We start from the raw sequence: 16,782 nt of genomic DNA, 5'->3' as shown, positions 1-16,782 counted from the left end.
TGGATTTTCTAAAAATGTCTGATGGAAGTTTATTCCAAGCATCTACTGCTCTTTCAGTAATATAAAGGTCTAACTCATCCCCCCTCTTTTTTTCTCTCCTCCTATAACATATATAAAGGTTTTCATCATGACCTTTTCTCTTTTCTCTCCTCCTGTAACATATATAAAGGTTTCCATAATGCCCCTCCTCTCCCTTCTCTCCTCCTATAACATATATAAAGGTTTCCATCATGATCACAATATAGCAGGATCACAATCTCTCTCTTTCTACTGGTTATACCTCTCATCCTACCTGCTTTCTGCTCATACACGGGAAGGACCCAGGATCTGCTGTACATCTCAGAGTAGTCAGGACTGTGGTTAGGATACATTTCTACTTCCTGATGATATTCAGGTCTGAGTAGACATATAAAGCTGGGAGGCCTCAGGTTGTTTAGGCTTTTGGGGAGCTATAGAACAATAGTACATGGAAACCTTTTAGGTTGGAGAAGAGGTTAGGAACTGTTAGAAATATAAAGGAACCTTTACACAGGACGAATGTTGGATGCACAAGCATCCTGCTGCTCTCCCACTGACTTTTGCTGTGATAGTGATAGTCATTTTGTGAATCGAGGTGACGTGAGATGAAGACCTCTGCAGGCCACCCGCCTCCATTCACAGCAAACAGGCCATCAGTCGTTCATAGTCGAATGACTTCCTGATTACACGGGCCGATAGTCACTTGGTTTTTAATTCTGTTCAAAAGCGATCATCTCTAAGTGAGCAACTCTTTACTCAGTGCCCTGTCAGCGGCCACATGCATACGGGCAAACTCACTATTAGCTGTTTCCAGCAATTATATACTTTGTCGATAATCGCCCATGTAACAGTACTGTGCTCACATGTTGCTGGTTAGCTGCGGATTTTGTTGCAGCTTTGGTGCAGATCTGCAGCAGATTTCACCCATTCATATTAAATTCAGTTGAAATTATGAAATTGGTTGCAGATCCTCAACAAAATCTGCCGCAAATCAGCAACGTGTGAACACACCCAAAGGAGGGTTATGGGGATTCGATGATCGGCTGTTGCTTTGTAATAAGGAGGTTCATGTAGTTGAGGTAATTGGAGTTTATGGACTTACTCTGAAGATGCAACATGGAGCGACTAATAGTGAGGTTCGGATCATGGGGTTATGTGAAGCTGTAGTGCTATATGTAGTAAGGTTCCAGTAATGGAGTGCAGGGGGTATAATGGGGATCAACTTATAGGGACTATGAGGTGCAGGAGTTATGAAGACCAGGTTAAGAGGAGCAATAACTATAATGGGGATGATGTTAAAGAGTGCAGGAGCTATAATGGAGTTCAGGTTATGGGTGCAGTAGTTACAATGGGGATCAGGTTATGGGTGCAGTAGTTAGAATGGGGGTCAGGTTATGGGGTGCAGTAGTTATAATGGGGAGCAGGTTATGGGGTACAGTAGTTAGAATGGGGAGCAGGTTATGGGTACAGTAGTTATAATAGGAATCAGGTCATGGGTGCAGTATTTATAATAGGGATCAGGTTAAGGGGAGCAATAATTGTAATGGAGATCAGGTTATGAGGTGCAGGAGCTATAATGGGGATCAGGTTATGTGGTCCAGGAGTTATAACGCATGTCAGGTAATTGTGGCAGTAGTTATGAGATCAGGTTATGGGGTGCAACATATTGGGGGCAGGTTAAGGGGACCTATAGTTATAATGGGGGCCAGGTTAAGGGGAGCAATAATTGTAATAAGGATCAGGCTACGAGGTGCAATAGCTATAGTGAGGATTAGGTTATACGGGTGAGATTATGGCAGACAGGAGTAATGAGGATCGGGTTATGGGGTGCTGTAGTTATAATGGGTTTAAGCTTATGGGGTGCAGGATTTGTAATAATGAGGATTATCAGGTTATGGTGTACTGTCATTATAATGGGGATCAGGTTATGGGGGCCAGGTATTACAACAAGTGTCTGGTTATAGAGTGCAGTAATTATGAGGTCAGGTTATATGGTGCAGTAGTTATAATGGGGATCAGGTTATGGGTGCAGTAGTTATAATTGGGATCAGTTTATAGGGTGCCGTAGATCTGAGATCAGGTTATGGAGTACAGTAATAATAGAGGTCCGGTTATGGGGTGGAGTAGTTATCATGGTGATCAGGTTAGGAGTGCAATAGTTGTAATGAGGATCAGTCCAAGGGATGCAAGTGTTACAATAGGGATCAGGTTATGGGGTGTAGTAGTTATAATGGGGATCAGGTCATAGGGATCTGATTATGGGATGCAGGAGTTATAATAGGAACCTGGTTATGCGGTGCAGTAGTTATAATGCATGTCAGGTTGTGGGATACAGGAGATATAATGGATGTCAAGTCGTGAGGTACAGGAGTTAGAATGTGGAGTAGATTATAAGGTGCTGTAGTTATAAGGGGAATGACGTTATAGGGTTCAGTAGTATTGAGGATCAGGCTAGGGGATGCAGTAGTTACAGTGACGATCAGGTCGTGGGATGCAGTCGTTATGGGGATCGGGATATATGGGGTGAACTAAGACATGTAGTGGTGTCACCAGTTTGATCAGTTCAATAATAGATGAGTCACTGGACTGAAATTGAATAAAAATGAGATTTTATTGATTTTTCTTCCCCTGAGGATCTTTCTTTGTTCCAACTTTAAGACATTGAAAATTGTAGGGGACAAGGATTGGGGATCAGAGAGAGAATAGGGCCACAGCTTAGGGCCCCTGTAATAAATTACAGTTGTGTCTTTGATGGGTTGGGTTTACAAAATAAGACGCAATATACAGCAAGTTGGGGTTCAGCGCCGGGTGTGTGGGCGCCATTACTCCTGGTCTTTGTCCTCGCCGTGAGTGATGACGTAGCAGATGTTCTTATAGTCGACGTTGCCACCTACATCTGGAGGAAACGCTGTCCACATGTTCTTGATCTAAGGGAGAGGAAAAGAAGAAAGGATGAGAGGAGCTCGGCCTTAGAGACGCCATTATATGTCACTGGCAGCAGGGGGGGCTCACCTCTTCTGGACTGAATCTGTCACACTGTGAGATCAGGAGTTCCTCGAGACTGGAAGAAAACAGAGAACGTATAAGTACAGAGGAGTGACTCCTTATTTCATGGGTATATGATAAGCAATGCCAGGGAAGAGGGCTGAGGAGTAACAGAAGCTGAGGAGCCACAGGTTATGGGTTACTTACAACTGCTTCTTGATGGACCCTTTGGCCTCAGGATCAAGCACCTTAAATGCCCCAGTGATGACGTCCTCTGGATCAGCACCTGGAGGGAGGCATTCAGTCAGGAAAGGTACCAACAGCCGAGAGCCGATCATATTATCCAATCACCATGGTTGTATGCACCATGTCTGAGGTCCCCTGCCACGTATATACCACGCCATATATACTATATCTAAGATCCTCAACCCCATATGTACTATGTCTAAGGTCCCCTGCCCTATATGTACAGTGTCTAAGTTCCCGGGCCCCTCATGCATCATGCCTACGTATCATAACTAAGATCCCGGGCCCTATAGGCACCATGTCTGAGGTCCCTGACCCCGTATGTACTATGTCTAAGGTCCTCTGCCCCATACGTACTGTGTCTAAGGTACCTTGCCTCCTATGCATCATGCCTGAGCTCCCTTGCCCTGTAAGTATCATATCTAAGATCCCAGGCTCTGTAGGCACTATGTCTGAGGCCCCTGACCCCGTATGTACAATGACCGTCTACTGCTCTATAGAAGAATCTTCTCACCCTTGAGCTTCTCTCCGAACATGGTTAGGAAGACGGTGAAGTTGATGGGTCCTGAAGCCTCCTTGATCATTTCATCAAGTTCCTCATTCTTCACATTCAGACGGCCTGTGGGGAACAGTGACAGGGGTTAAAGAGCAAGGGATAAGAGCGCCCCTCAAATATGTATCTGCCATAGAATGGGGTCATTGTATGTGGAGCCAGGGCATATGTGACTGGTTGTCACCAGTGGGAGGATAATACTAATCACATTTAGTGGGGAACTGTGCAGGGAGACTGTGGGGCGTTATGGGGTCACCAAGGCGCAGCACTCACCCATAGCTGCAAAAGTGTCTCTCAGATCTTCCTTGTCAATGATCCCATCTCTGTTCTGATCAATCACTGTGAAAGCCTGAGGACGAAGGAGAGGGTTACCCAAAGCTGCACCAAGAGGCTTGGGGGACTGAAGGGCCAGGAACCCCCAGTATTCAGAGCTTATGTCAATGCTGGAGTGTAATAAGATGAGGGCTGATATCAGTTACATACAAGAGCTCCGAACCCTGTAGCCCAGGGATTATATCAGTGCTGGAGCGTTATAAGAGTAGCAGCTGACATCGATCACATATCAAAGGTTCTCAGCACTGGAAATATGTGGCATAAAATAGTTGTCATAGAAGCGGGAGGTTTCTACACTTCCTGACACTCGTCCCATTGATGAAGACTACAGTCAGTCTCTCCTCAGCCTGGAATGACTGATAATGGAGCAGTAGATGATATTCCCTTATCCTACAGGAAGCTTGTCCACAAAATGAAAAGACTGACAGCAGGGAACACTAGCGGCCGCAGATGTCACATCTCAGCACTTGGTATCTGCTCTTATGGAAGGCTGCAGCTGACTCTATATTTGGCTTCCCGTCTAGCCCTGTCCCAGCCGCACACCTGTCTCCCGCTCTCATGTTCCTGTGACACGTGTCAGAACGTCTCCTGCCTCCTGTGGTGCCTCCTTTACATGCAGCAGGGACTGTTAAGCTGGCCATGCATTTCAGACAGCTATCACTCACCCCCCCCCCCCCCCCCATACACTTGTACTCTAGGCTCCGCTGAACATGTATGTGTTCTCAATAGAGAGAGAAGAATAAGGCTCTGCTAGATTCCTCTGTCCCTCTCCTCCAGACTCTTCTGTCCTTCTAGTCCAGGCCACTGTCTGTCCTCTCCACTTCCAGGCCCCTTTCAATTCTCTCCCCACCAGGCCCCTCTCGGTCCCCTCCACCTCCAGGTTCCTCTTGGTCCTCTCCACCTCTAGACACCTCTCTGTCCCCTCCACCTCCAGACACCTCTCGGTCCCCTCCACCTCCAGGCCCCTCTCGGTCCCCCTCCACCTCCAGGCCCCTCTCGGTCCCCCTCCACCTCCAGGCCCCTCTCCATCCCCTCCACCTCCAGGCCCCTCTCCGTCCTCTCCACCTCCAGGCCCCTCTCTGTTCCCTCCACCTCCAGGCCCACTTTTGTGGAAATTACAATCCAAATGCCTGATCCTTATCTCCCTCGATATCTGTTATTGGGAGAGAGCTGGGAAACCGCCATACAAATTAGATGGTCAGCCAATCCTGCAGAAATTGGTGGGTTCAGCCAACATTCATTTAATGTGTATGGGAGACTTTATAGAATGTTTTTAACAATTATTACACAATGTAAATGCAGAAAAACATTTTTCACTGCTATTGAAATGAAACGTGAAAATTACATCTATAATTCTTCTCTGACATTATGACTCAAACTTGCATTAAAAATGGAAACACATGTCCAGTAACTGTAATGAACGACTCCCCAAGGCACCACACTGCCTCCGTGCCTCACAGGACACTCACCTCCTTAAACTCCTGGATCTGAGTTTGGTCAAACATGGACAAGACATTGGAGGATCCTCCTTCTGCTGTCTTTCTCTTGGCTTTCTTTGCTGGTGCCTGTGGGAGGAGGAAAAGTCATGCGGTGCAGAAGAGCAGCACTGAGAACACCCGGAACCTCCACACATTCTCGGGGTTCACAGATAAGTCCATGTTACAGGGGTTTAATATATGCAGATATTCCTGGTGGTCCAGAGGTAAGAATATACAGGTGCAGTAAGGGTGCTGAGGTAAGAAAATAGGGCTTTAGAGGTAAGTCTCTACATGTGTAATAGGGTGGCAGAGGTAAGATTATATAGGCGTAATAAAGGTGCAAAGGTAAGAATATACAGATGCTTCAAGGGATATAGAGGTAAGAATCTATAGATGTTCCAGAGGTTTGGAGATACATCTGTGCAATCTTTATAGGGGGTTAGCACATGCAGATATTTCAGGTTGTTCAAAAGTAAATCCCTACAGGAGTTCTATGGGTGCAAAGGTAAGAATATACAGATGTACAGAGGGTGCAGAGGTACGTCCCTATAGGTGTTCTATGGGTGCAAAGGTAAGAATATACAGATGTACAGAGGGTGCAGAGGTAAGTCCCTATAGGTGTTCTATGGATGCAAAGGTAATAAATTAAAGATGTATAGGGGGTGCAGAGGTAAGTCCCTATAGACGTTCTATGGGTGCAAAGGCAAGAATATACAGATGTACAGGGAGTGCAGAGGTAAGTCCTTATAGGTGTTCTATGGGTGCAAAGGCAAGAATATACAGATGTACAGGGGGTGCAGAGGTAGGTTCCTAAGAATGTACACAACTTTTCTTGGTTCAGCAAATTAACAAAAGGAAAAAAACTGAAAGCCCCGCACTCATGGAGAAAAGGCAATAATAAATAGATGATAAATGGCAGAATGCTAAGAGATGCAATAAATGCTCTCTCTGGGGGAAGTTTGTCGAACCCCCTCGATTGCAGAAACCGCAGTCACTTCCCCAAAGGGACTCAATAGTTCCAAGTGAGTAGCCAGAAGAAGAAATCCACCATCGGGTTATTAGCAACCTGAATACAGACAAAGCTCCACAATCTAAATGCAATGTGTTTCGGGGTGAACTCAATCCCCTTCTCAAGCATCTCAAGCTTGAAAAAAAGAGACTGAGTTCACCCCGAACCACATTGCATTTAGATTGTGGAGCTTTGTCTGTATTCAGGTTGCTAATAAACCGATGGTGGATTTCTTCTTCTGGCTACTCACTTGGAACTATTGAGTCCCTTCGGGGAAGTGACTGCGGTTTCTGCAATCGAGGGGGTTCAACAAACGTCCCCCCGAGAGAACATTTATTGCATTTCTTACCATTGTACCATTTATCATATATTTATTATTGCGTTTTCTCTTTTGTTTCCTTCCTTCTATTCATTTGCAAAATCGAGACTTATTGCCATATGGGTGAGGAGTGCGCTCCTTGTATGGGTGTCTGGCTGTGGACGGGGGATTCTCGTGGAATGCGATATACAAAATTCAGAAATAGCTTCCTGGCTTGTGGTATAGGGTTGAGTCTGTAGGGTCTCTCCCCCACATCTGGAAAGTGAAATTTACTTTATAAGTAAATTTAAGTCTAGTACCCAGGGCGCAGTTCCCCTGTTTTAGATATATTGGTGTTTTCTCTGGAATCAGAGATAGGTCTCTACAGGTGTTTTTTTGGGTTTAGAGGTAAGTAACCCCAGTAGTGCAGTACCTATAGGATTTTAGAGGAAAGTTAAACTATTTGCAGAGATTTGGGAGTCAGCAGCTGCAATAGTGGTAACATAATTGGGATTTTTAGGGTGTCAGAGGAGTAATAATGGGGCACATGCTCTGAAGAGAAGAGAATGGCTGAGGGTTTGACTGAGAGCTCCATATTGACCATCTGGGGTCTGCCACATCCAAGAGAGTCACAAACTGAACCCCAAATTGAATCATTGTCTGGATCCCCAAGTGTAGCCCCTGCTGAGGGTCCTCTTTTATCCCTTCCCTCTGCCTTGTCCAGCACATAATCCAGGGGTCTCCAGGCCACACATGCTGGGCTAGCTCCACTCTAATCTACTTACCATGTCCTCAGTTGAGCTGGGTGCTTGTCCTGGTGAGAAGGAGTGAGTGACATGGAAGAAGAGACCCCCAGGAGGTATTATATACCCCGCTCCTCCAAGACGCTGCTTCTAACTTTAGCCTCATCCTCAACTTTGGCTGCAAGGAGAAGGGAGGAGGTGGGAGGACCTGAGGACAAAATTGTCCTGACCAAAATAGCCGTGGACTCTCAAGGCGCCTTCTGCTCCTTTCTTGGACACATGAAGAGAAAAAGGACAGCTGCAAGGGGGTCGGGGAACAAGCGGGGCTGAGGAGAAAGAAAGAAATCAAGAATGGGGGAGGGGGCCCCGGAATAATGACCACTGCTCACAACGTGCCATGCCGTACATTAACACTGACCAAGATGTTCTGTCTAATCTAATCTAAGAGTCCTTTTACACAGGGAGATTATGGACAGTTGTCCCAACGATCATTGCATCTCCACTTTCACACAGACAAGATAATCGTTCACTGAGTGGAGGTGGAGCGCGATGGAGATGTCTTCCGGCCGTCTGCCCCCTTCAGAGTAAACAGCCAGCTGTTCACATGGGCGATTATCGTTCCTTTTGTATGCATGCATAAAACAAACGATGAATCAAGTGAACGAAATATCATTTGTTGTTCGGTCATTAGTCGTGTTTGCACAGAACGATTATTGTCCAGTTTTGCACGATCCAAAGATTAGCTGAACGATAATGTTCTGTGTAACATAGAAGGTAACATAAAAGCCCCGTGTCCATCTAATTAAGCCTATTACCTCCCAAATGTTGATCCAGAGGAACGCAAAAAAAAAAACGATTTTCTTTATTTCAGGGGGAAAAATTCTTCCTGACTCTCATCTGTCATGTAAAAGTGCCCTTATAAGTTTCTATACACTCAGGGCCCTTTAACACGGGAACGGGACGAGCTTTCGGGCGCAGAAGTGTGACCTATCCCAGTAATAATTGTTTTTGTGCTTTTACACAGGAAAGATCATCGCTGAGTGAATAGAGGCAGACGACAGATTGTTTCTGTTACAGTGTGTCATCCGTAACAGGTAGTGGAACCAGGGGGGCGTTATTTGGTCAGCCTGGGTCCACGTGGCTATGACTTCAGCTCTGTTTGCCTGTTACCTGTCACTGTAAAAAGGTCCTGTTTGTTGGAAGTACCTCACTGGGGTCTCCCTCTCCAGTCTGCTGTAACATCTTTCATGGTGTGTGTCCTCTGGCCAACCAGCCCTGGTGTGAGTATATTAAACCCGTTCTCACCCATTCCTGGCTGTGGGTCATTCTGTAGTCTGGCTGTTTGTGTGAGGATGGGTGCTGTGCAGCTCTCTGTCTGGATCCAGCTTGGAGTGTCAGTGTAGCTCTATGTTGTGTCAGATGGGTGAAGTCTGTTGGTGCTTGCCTGGATCCAGATTAGTATTCATATTTGGTGTTGTGGATGCCTGAATCCCCTTCCATCCACAGGTGTGTGGACGCTTGCATCCCCTTCCGCCCACAGGTGTGTGGAAGTTTGAATCCCCTTTCGCCCACAGGTGTGCGGACGCCTGAACCCCCTTCCGCCCACAGGTGTGCAGACGCCTGAACCCCCTTCCGCCCACAGGTGTGCATACGCCTGAACCCCCTTCCGCCCACAGGTGTGCAGACGCCTGAACCCCCTTCCGCCCACAGGTGTGCAGACGCCTGAACCCCCTTCGGCCCATAGGTGTGCAGACGCCTGAACCCCCTTCCGCCCACAGGTGTGCAGACGCCTGAACCCCCTTCCGCCCACAGGTGTGCAGACGCCTAAACCCCCTTCCGCCTACAGGTGTGCAGACGCCTAAACCCCCTTCCGCCCACAGGTGTGCAGACGCCTAAACCCCCTTCCGACCACAGGTGTGCAGACGCCTGAACCCCCTTCCGCCCACAGGTGTGCAGACGCCTGAACCCCCTTCCGCCCACAGGTGCGCAGACGCCTAAACCCCCTTTGACCCATAGGTGCGCAGACGCCTGAACCCCCTTCCGCCCACAGGTGTGCAGACGCCTGAACCCCCTTCCGCCCACAGGTGTGCAGACGCCTGAACCCCCTCCCCGCCCACAGGTGTGCAGACGCCTGAACCCCCTTCCGTCCACAGGTGTGCAGACGCTTGCATCCCCTTCCGCCCACAGGTGTGCGGAAGTTTGAATCCCCTTTCGCCCACAGGTGTGTGGAAGTTTGAATCCCCTTTCGCCCACAGGTGTGCGGACGCCTGCCTGAACCCCCTTCCGCCCACAGGTGTGCGGACGCCTGAACCCCCTTCCGCCCACAGGTGTGCAGACGCCTGAACCCCCTTCCACCCACAGTTGTGCGGACGCCTGAACCCCCTTCCCCCCACAGGTGTGCGGACGCCTGAACCCCCTTCCGCCCGCAGGTGTGCAGACGCCTGAACCCCCTTTCGCCTGCAGGTGTGCAGACGCCTGAATCCCCTTCCTAGACTCTTAGGTATGAGATGCAGGGCTGTTCTTATGCTGCTTGTTGGCAGGGTCCATTTCCCAAAAAATTGCTAGAGATAACATTCCCTTTTATGTTTGCGCTATGGTCCTTTTTGAACCGTTATGTCTTGGTGTGAACCCCTTTCTTCGTTCATTTGTGGATAAGCCCTGCATGAACATAACAATTCCGGCCCGCTCACGTCCATTCACAGGCAGCCATTCATACGTTATACTGCCTGTTTACACGGCCCGCCTTGTTTAGTTTTATGCATGCAGAAACTGAATGATGAACAACAAGCAAGCAAATTCTTGTTCATCGTTCAGTCGGAACATTCAGACTTAACGATAATAGTTCATATTCCTGCTGGATGTGGGAATCAGAATGATTTATCAGCCCGTGGAATGGGAGCCCTAAGGTCTAAGTCAGTAAGCCTATTGCTCACCACCAGATTTAGCGCCTTGTTTCAGATCTACTTTGTACATGACATAAGCAAATGTTCCAGCACTGGATTTGTAATCACTGTATAATAATCTTGGCGCATCGGAACTTTCCGGACACCGAAGTGACCGCGCCTCTAAAAAGCCTAGAGAACTCCAGAAAATGACGTCATTGCTCTAGAAGCTTCTGATTGGTAATTGGAGGTGGCCCTACAGCAAAATTGTAAGGTCGAGGAAGGAGAATGATGTGGAGCTATTAAAGCAACGTCTTAATACATCACCCAGGAAAAACCAAAATAGACAGTGCCCCCCAGTTGTGGCATTATGATTTAAAGGGGTTGTCCAGTTGTAAACTATTTATGCCCTATCCTTAGGACGGGTTATCAATAGTAGATTGGCAGGGGTCAGTCACCTAGGATCCCCACTGAACAGCTGTTGTGTGCACTGAGCTGATTTTGTCAGGAAGTAGACAGCTCCATTCTTTACTCCAGTGGCCAGGCATGGTATTGCAAGCCAAGTTCCCATCACTTCAATGCAAGCTGGCCTGCACTAAGAACAAAGCTGTCTACTTCCTGCCAAATTCAGTTCAGTGAGCAGGCCCAGCAAATACCTGTTCAGCTAGGGTCCTGGGTGATAGACCCCTACCGATCTACTGTTGATTACCTGTCCTGAGGATAGAGCACAAATAGTTTGCAACTGGACAAACCTTTTAAGGACAACAAAGTGAAGGTACTCGAGCGGCCATCACAAAGCCCTGATCCATAAATTCCATAGACTGGGGAAGGGGATGGGGACAGTAGGTAAAGTAAGAAGCTGCTTATGTGGAGTTGGCCGCAGGAATACTGAAGATTTCTCTGAAAACAAGCGTTTTCACGTTACTTTTAACGGTTGATGTGGCCAGGGAGCGAGTTACCCTGTGGGGGATATCAGGATAAAAGGTCAAAGATGTAAGGAGGTTACAGGTTGTATATAGATAACTTGTAAGGAGGTATCAGGATATTAGGTCAGAGATGTATGGGGGGACAGGTTGTATATAGATTACATGTGGGTGTATCAGGATATTAGGTCAGAGATGTATGGGGGGACAGGTTGTATATAGATTACATGTGGAGGTATCAGGATATTAGGTCAGAGATGTATGGGGGGACAGGTTGTATATAGATTACATGTGGGTGTATCAGGATATTAGATCAGAGATTTACGGTGGGACAGGTTGTATATAGATTACATGTGGGGGTATTAGGATATTAGGTCAGAGATGTATGGAGGGACAGGTTGTATATAGATTACATGTGGGGGTATCAGGATATTAGGTCAGGGATGTATGGGGGACAGGTTGTATATAGATGGCATGTGGGGGTATCAGGATATTAGGTCAGGGATGTATGGGGGACAGGTTGTATATAGACTACATGTGGGGGGTATCAGGATATTAGGTCAGAGATGTATGGAGGGACAGGTTGCATATAGATTACATGTGGGGGGTATTAGGATATTAGGTCAGAGATGCATGGAGGGGACAGGTAGTATATAGATTACATGTGGAGGTATCAGGATATGAGGTCAGTAATGTATGGTGGGATAGGTTGTATATAGATTACATGTGGGGGGTATCAGGATATTAGGTCAGAGATGTATAGGGGGACAGGTTGTATATAGATTACATGTGGGGATATCAGGATATTAGGTCAGAGATGTATGGTGTGACAGGTTGTATATAGATTACATGTGGGGAGTATCAGGATATTAGGTCAGGGATGTATGGGGGACAGGTTGTATATAGATGGCATGTGGGGGTATCAGGATATTAGGTCAGGGATGTATGGGGGACAGGTTGTATATAGATTACATGTGGGGGGTATTAGGATATTAGGTCAGAGATGTATGGAGGGACAGGTTGTATATAGATTACATGTGGGGGTATCAGGATATTAGGTCAGAGATGTATGGAGGGACAGGTTGCATATAGATTACATGTGGGGGTATTAGGATATTAGGTCAGAGATGCATGGAGGGGACAGGTTGTATATAGATTACATGTGGGGATATCAGGATATTAGGTCAGAGATGTATGGGGGACAGGTTGTATATAGATGGCATGTGGGGGTATCAGGATATTAGGTCAGGGATGTATGGGGGACAGGTTGTATATAGATTACATGTGGGGAGTATCAGGATATTAGGTTAGAGATGTATGGAGAGGACAGGTTGTATATAGATTACATGTGGGGAGTATCAGGATATTACGTCAGAGGTGTATGGGGGGGACAAGTTGTATATAGATTACATGTGGGGAGTATCAGGATATTAGGTCAGAGATGTATGGGGGGACAGGTTGTATATAGATTACATGTGGGGAGTATCAGGATATTACGTCAGAGGTGTATGGGGGGGACAAGTTGTATATAGATTACATGTGGGGAGTATCAGGATATTAGGTCAGAGATGCATGGAGGGGACAGGTTGTATATAGATTACATGTGGGGATATCAGGATATTAGGTCAGAGATGTATGGTGTGACAGGTTGTATATAGATTACATGTGGGGAGTATCAGGATATTAGGTCAGGGATGTATGGGGGACAGGTTGTATATAGATGGCATGTGGGGGTATCAGGATATTAGGTCAGGGATGTATGGGGGACAGGTTGTATATAGATTACATGTGGGGAGTATCAGGATATTAGGTTAGAGATGTATGGAGAGGACAGGTTGTATATAGATTACATGTGGGGAGTATCAGGATATTACGTCAGAGGTGTATGGGGGGGACAAGTTGTATATAGATTACATGTGGGGAGTATCAGGATATTAGGTCAGAGATGTATGGGGGGACAGGTTGTATATAGATTACATGTGGGGGGGTATCAGGATATTGGGTCAGAGATGTATGGAGAGGACAGGTTGTATATAGATTACATGTGGGTGTATCAGGATATTAGGTCAGTGATGTATGGGGGGACAGGTTGTATACAGATTACATGTGGGGGTATCAGGATATTAGGTCAGAGGTGTATGGGGGGACCGGTTGTATATAGATTACATGTGGGGGTATCAGGATATTAGGTCAGAGATGTAAGTGGGGGCAGGTTGTATATAGATTATATGTGGGGAGTATCAGGATATTAGGTCAGAGATGTATGGGGGGCAGGTTGTATATAGATTATATGTGGGGAGTATCAGGATATTAGGTCAGAGATGTATGGGGGGCAGGTTGTATATAGATGGCATGTGGGGGTATCAGGATATTAGGTCAGAGATGTATGGGGGGACAGGTTGTATATAGATTACATGTGGAGGTATCAGGATATTAGGTCAGAGATGTATGGGGGGACAGGTTGTATATAGATTACATGTGGGTGTATCAGGATATTAGATCAGAGATTTACGGTGGGACAGGTTGTATATAGATTACATGTGGGGGTATTAGGATATTAGGTCAGAGATGTATGGAGGGACAGGTTGTATATAGATTACATGTGGGGGTATCAGGATATTAGGTCAGGGATGTATGGGGGACAGGTTGTATATAGATGGCATGTGGGGGTATCAGGATATTAGGTCAGGGATGTATGGGGGACAGGTTGTATATAGATTACATGTGGGGGTATCAGGATATTAGGTCAGGGATGTATGGGGGGACAGGTTGTATATAGACTACATGTGGGGGGTATCAGGATATTAGGTCAGAGATGTATGGAGGGACAGGTTGCATATAGATTACATGTGGGGGGTATTAGGATATTAGGTCAGAGATGCATGGAGGGGACAGGTAGTATATAGATTACATGTGGAGGTATCAGGATATGAGGTCAGTAATGTATGGTGGGATAGGTTGTATATAGATTACATGTGGGGGGTATCAGGATATTAGGTCAGAGATGTATAGGGGGACAGGTTGTATATAGATTACATGTGGGGATATCAGGATATTAGGTCAGAGATGTATGGTGTGACAGGTTGTATATAGATTACATGTGGGGAGTATCAGGATATTAGGTCAGGGATGTATGGGGGACAGGTTGTATATAGATGGCATGTGGGGGTATCAGGATATTAGGTCAGGGATGTATGGGGGACAGGTTGTATATAGATTACATGTGGGGGGTATTAGGATATTAGGTCAGAGATGTATGGAGGGACAGGTTGTATATAGATTACATGTGGGGGTATCAGGATATTAGGTCAGAGATGTATGGAGGGACAGGTTGCATATAGATTACATGTGGGGGTATTAGGATATTAGGTCAGAGATGCATGGAGGGGACAGGTTGTATATAGATTACATGTGGGGATATCAGGATATTAGGTCAGAGATGTATGGTGTGACAGGTTGTATATAGATTACATGTGGGGAGTATCAGGATATTAGGTCAGGGATGTATGGGGGACAGGTTGTATATAGATGGCATGTGGGGGTATCAGGATATTAGGTCAGGGATGTATGGGGGACAGGTTGTATATAGATTACATGTGGGGAGTATCAGGATATTAGGTTAGAGATGTATGGAGAGGACAGGTTGTATATAGATTACATGTGGGGAGTATCAGGATATTACGTCAGAGGTGTATGGGGGGGACAAGTTGTATATAGATTACATGTGGGGAGTATCAGGATATTAGGTCAGAGATGTATGGGGGGACAGGTTGTATATAGATTACATGTGGGGGGGTATCAGGATATTGGGTCAGAGATGTATGGAGAGGACAGGTTGTTTATAGATTACATGTGGGTGTATCAGGATATTAGGTCAGTGATGTATGGGGGGACAGGTTGTATACAGATTACATGTGGGGGTATCAGGATATTAGGTCAGAGGTGTATGGGGGGACCGGTTGTATATAGATTACATGTGGGGGTATCAGGATATTAGGTCAGAGATGTAAGTGGGGGCAGGTTGTATATAGATTATATGTGGGGAGTATCAGGATATTAGGTCAGAGATGTATGGGGGGCAGGTTGTATATAGATTATATGTGGGGAGTATCAGGATATTAGGTCAGAGATGTATGGGGGGCAGGTTGTATATAGATGGCATGTGGGGGTATCAGGATATTAGGTCAGAGGTGTATGGGGGACAGGTTATATATAAATTACATGTGTGGGGTATTAGGATATTAAATCAGAGATGTATGGAGGGACAGTTTGTATACAAGTTACATACGGGGGATATCAGGATATTCGGTCAGAGATATATGGAGGGGACCGGTTGTATATAGATTACATGTGGGGGGTATTAGGATATTAGATCAGGGATGTATGGGGGGACAGGTTGTATATAGATTACATGTGGGAGGTATCAGTATATTAGGTCAGAGATGTATGGAGAGGACAGGTTGTATATAGATTACATGTGGGTGTATCAGGATATTAGGTCAGTGATGTATGGGGGGACAGGTTGTATACAGATTACATGTGGGGGTATCAGGATATTAGGTCAGAGGTGTATGGGGGGACCGGTTGTATATAGATTACATGTGGGGGTATCAGGATATTAGGTCAGAGATGTAAGTGGGGGCAGGTTGTATATAGATTATATGTGGGGAGTATCAGGATATTAGGTCAGAGATGTATGGGGGGCAGGTTGTATATAGATTATATGTGGGGAGTATCAGGATATTAGGTCAGAGATGTATGGGGGGCAGGTTGTATATAGATGGCATGTGGGGGTATCAGGATATTAGGTCAGAGATGTATGGGGGGACAGTTTGTATACAAGTTACATGCGGGGGGTATCAGAATATTAGGTCAGAGATGTATGGGGGGACAGGTTGGATATAGATTACATGTGGGTGTATCAGGATATTAGATCAGAGATGTATGGAGGGACAGTTTGTATACAAGTTACATGCGGGGGATATCAGGATATTAGGTCACAGATGTATGGGGGGACAGGTTGGATATAGATAACATGTGGGTGTATCAGGATATTAGGTCAGAGATGTATGGGGGGACAGATTGGATATAGATTACATGTGGGTGTATCAGGATATTAGGTCAGAGATGTATGGAGGGACAGGTTGTATATAGATTACATGTGGGGGGTATCAGGATATTAGGTCAGAGATGTATGGAGGGGACATTTGTATATATTACATGTGGGTGTATCAGGATATTAGGTCAGAGATGTATGGAGGGACAGTTTGTATACAGGTTACATGCGAGGGATATCAGGTTTTAGGTCACAGAT

General features: G+C 46.1%; 1 protein-coding gene across 1 annotated transcript; it reads right to left on the bottom strand.

Moving 5' to 3' along the window:
* Positions 1–2,610: 2,610 nt before the first annotated feature.
* Positions 2,611–7,844, bottom strand: MYL11 (myosin light chain 11). Its single transcript, XM_066577216.1, is given in 8 exon segments — positions 2,611–2,945; positions 3,031–3,079; positions 3,211–3,289; positions 3,764–3,868; positions 4,076–4,151; positions 5,605–5,700; positions 7,706–7,735; positions 7,737–7,844. Coding segments are annotated over 8 exon segments (633 nt in total). The 5' UTR covers positions 7,830–7,844; the 3' UTR covers positions 2,611–2,840.
* Between the last annotated feature and the right edge of the window lie 8,938 nt (positions 7,845–16,782).

Source organism: Eleutherodactylus coqui, chromosome 8, assembly GCF_035609145.1.
Source record: "Eleutherodactylus coqui strain aEleCoq1 chromosome 8, aEleCoq1.hap1, whole genome shotgun sequence".
Classification (NCBI taxonomy): domain Eukaryota; kingdom Metazoa; phylum Chordata; class Amphibia; order Anura; family Eleutherodactylidae; genus Eleutherodactylus; species Eleutherodactylus coqui.
This window is presented reverse-complemented; position numbering and strand designations above follow the sequence as displayed.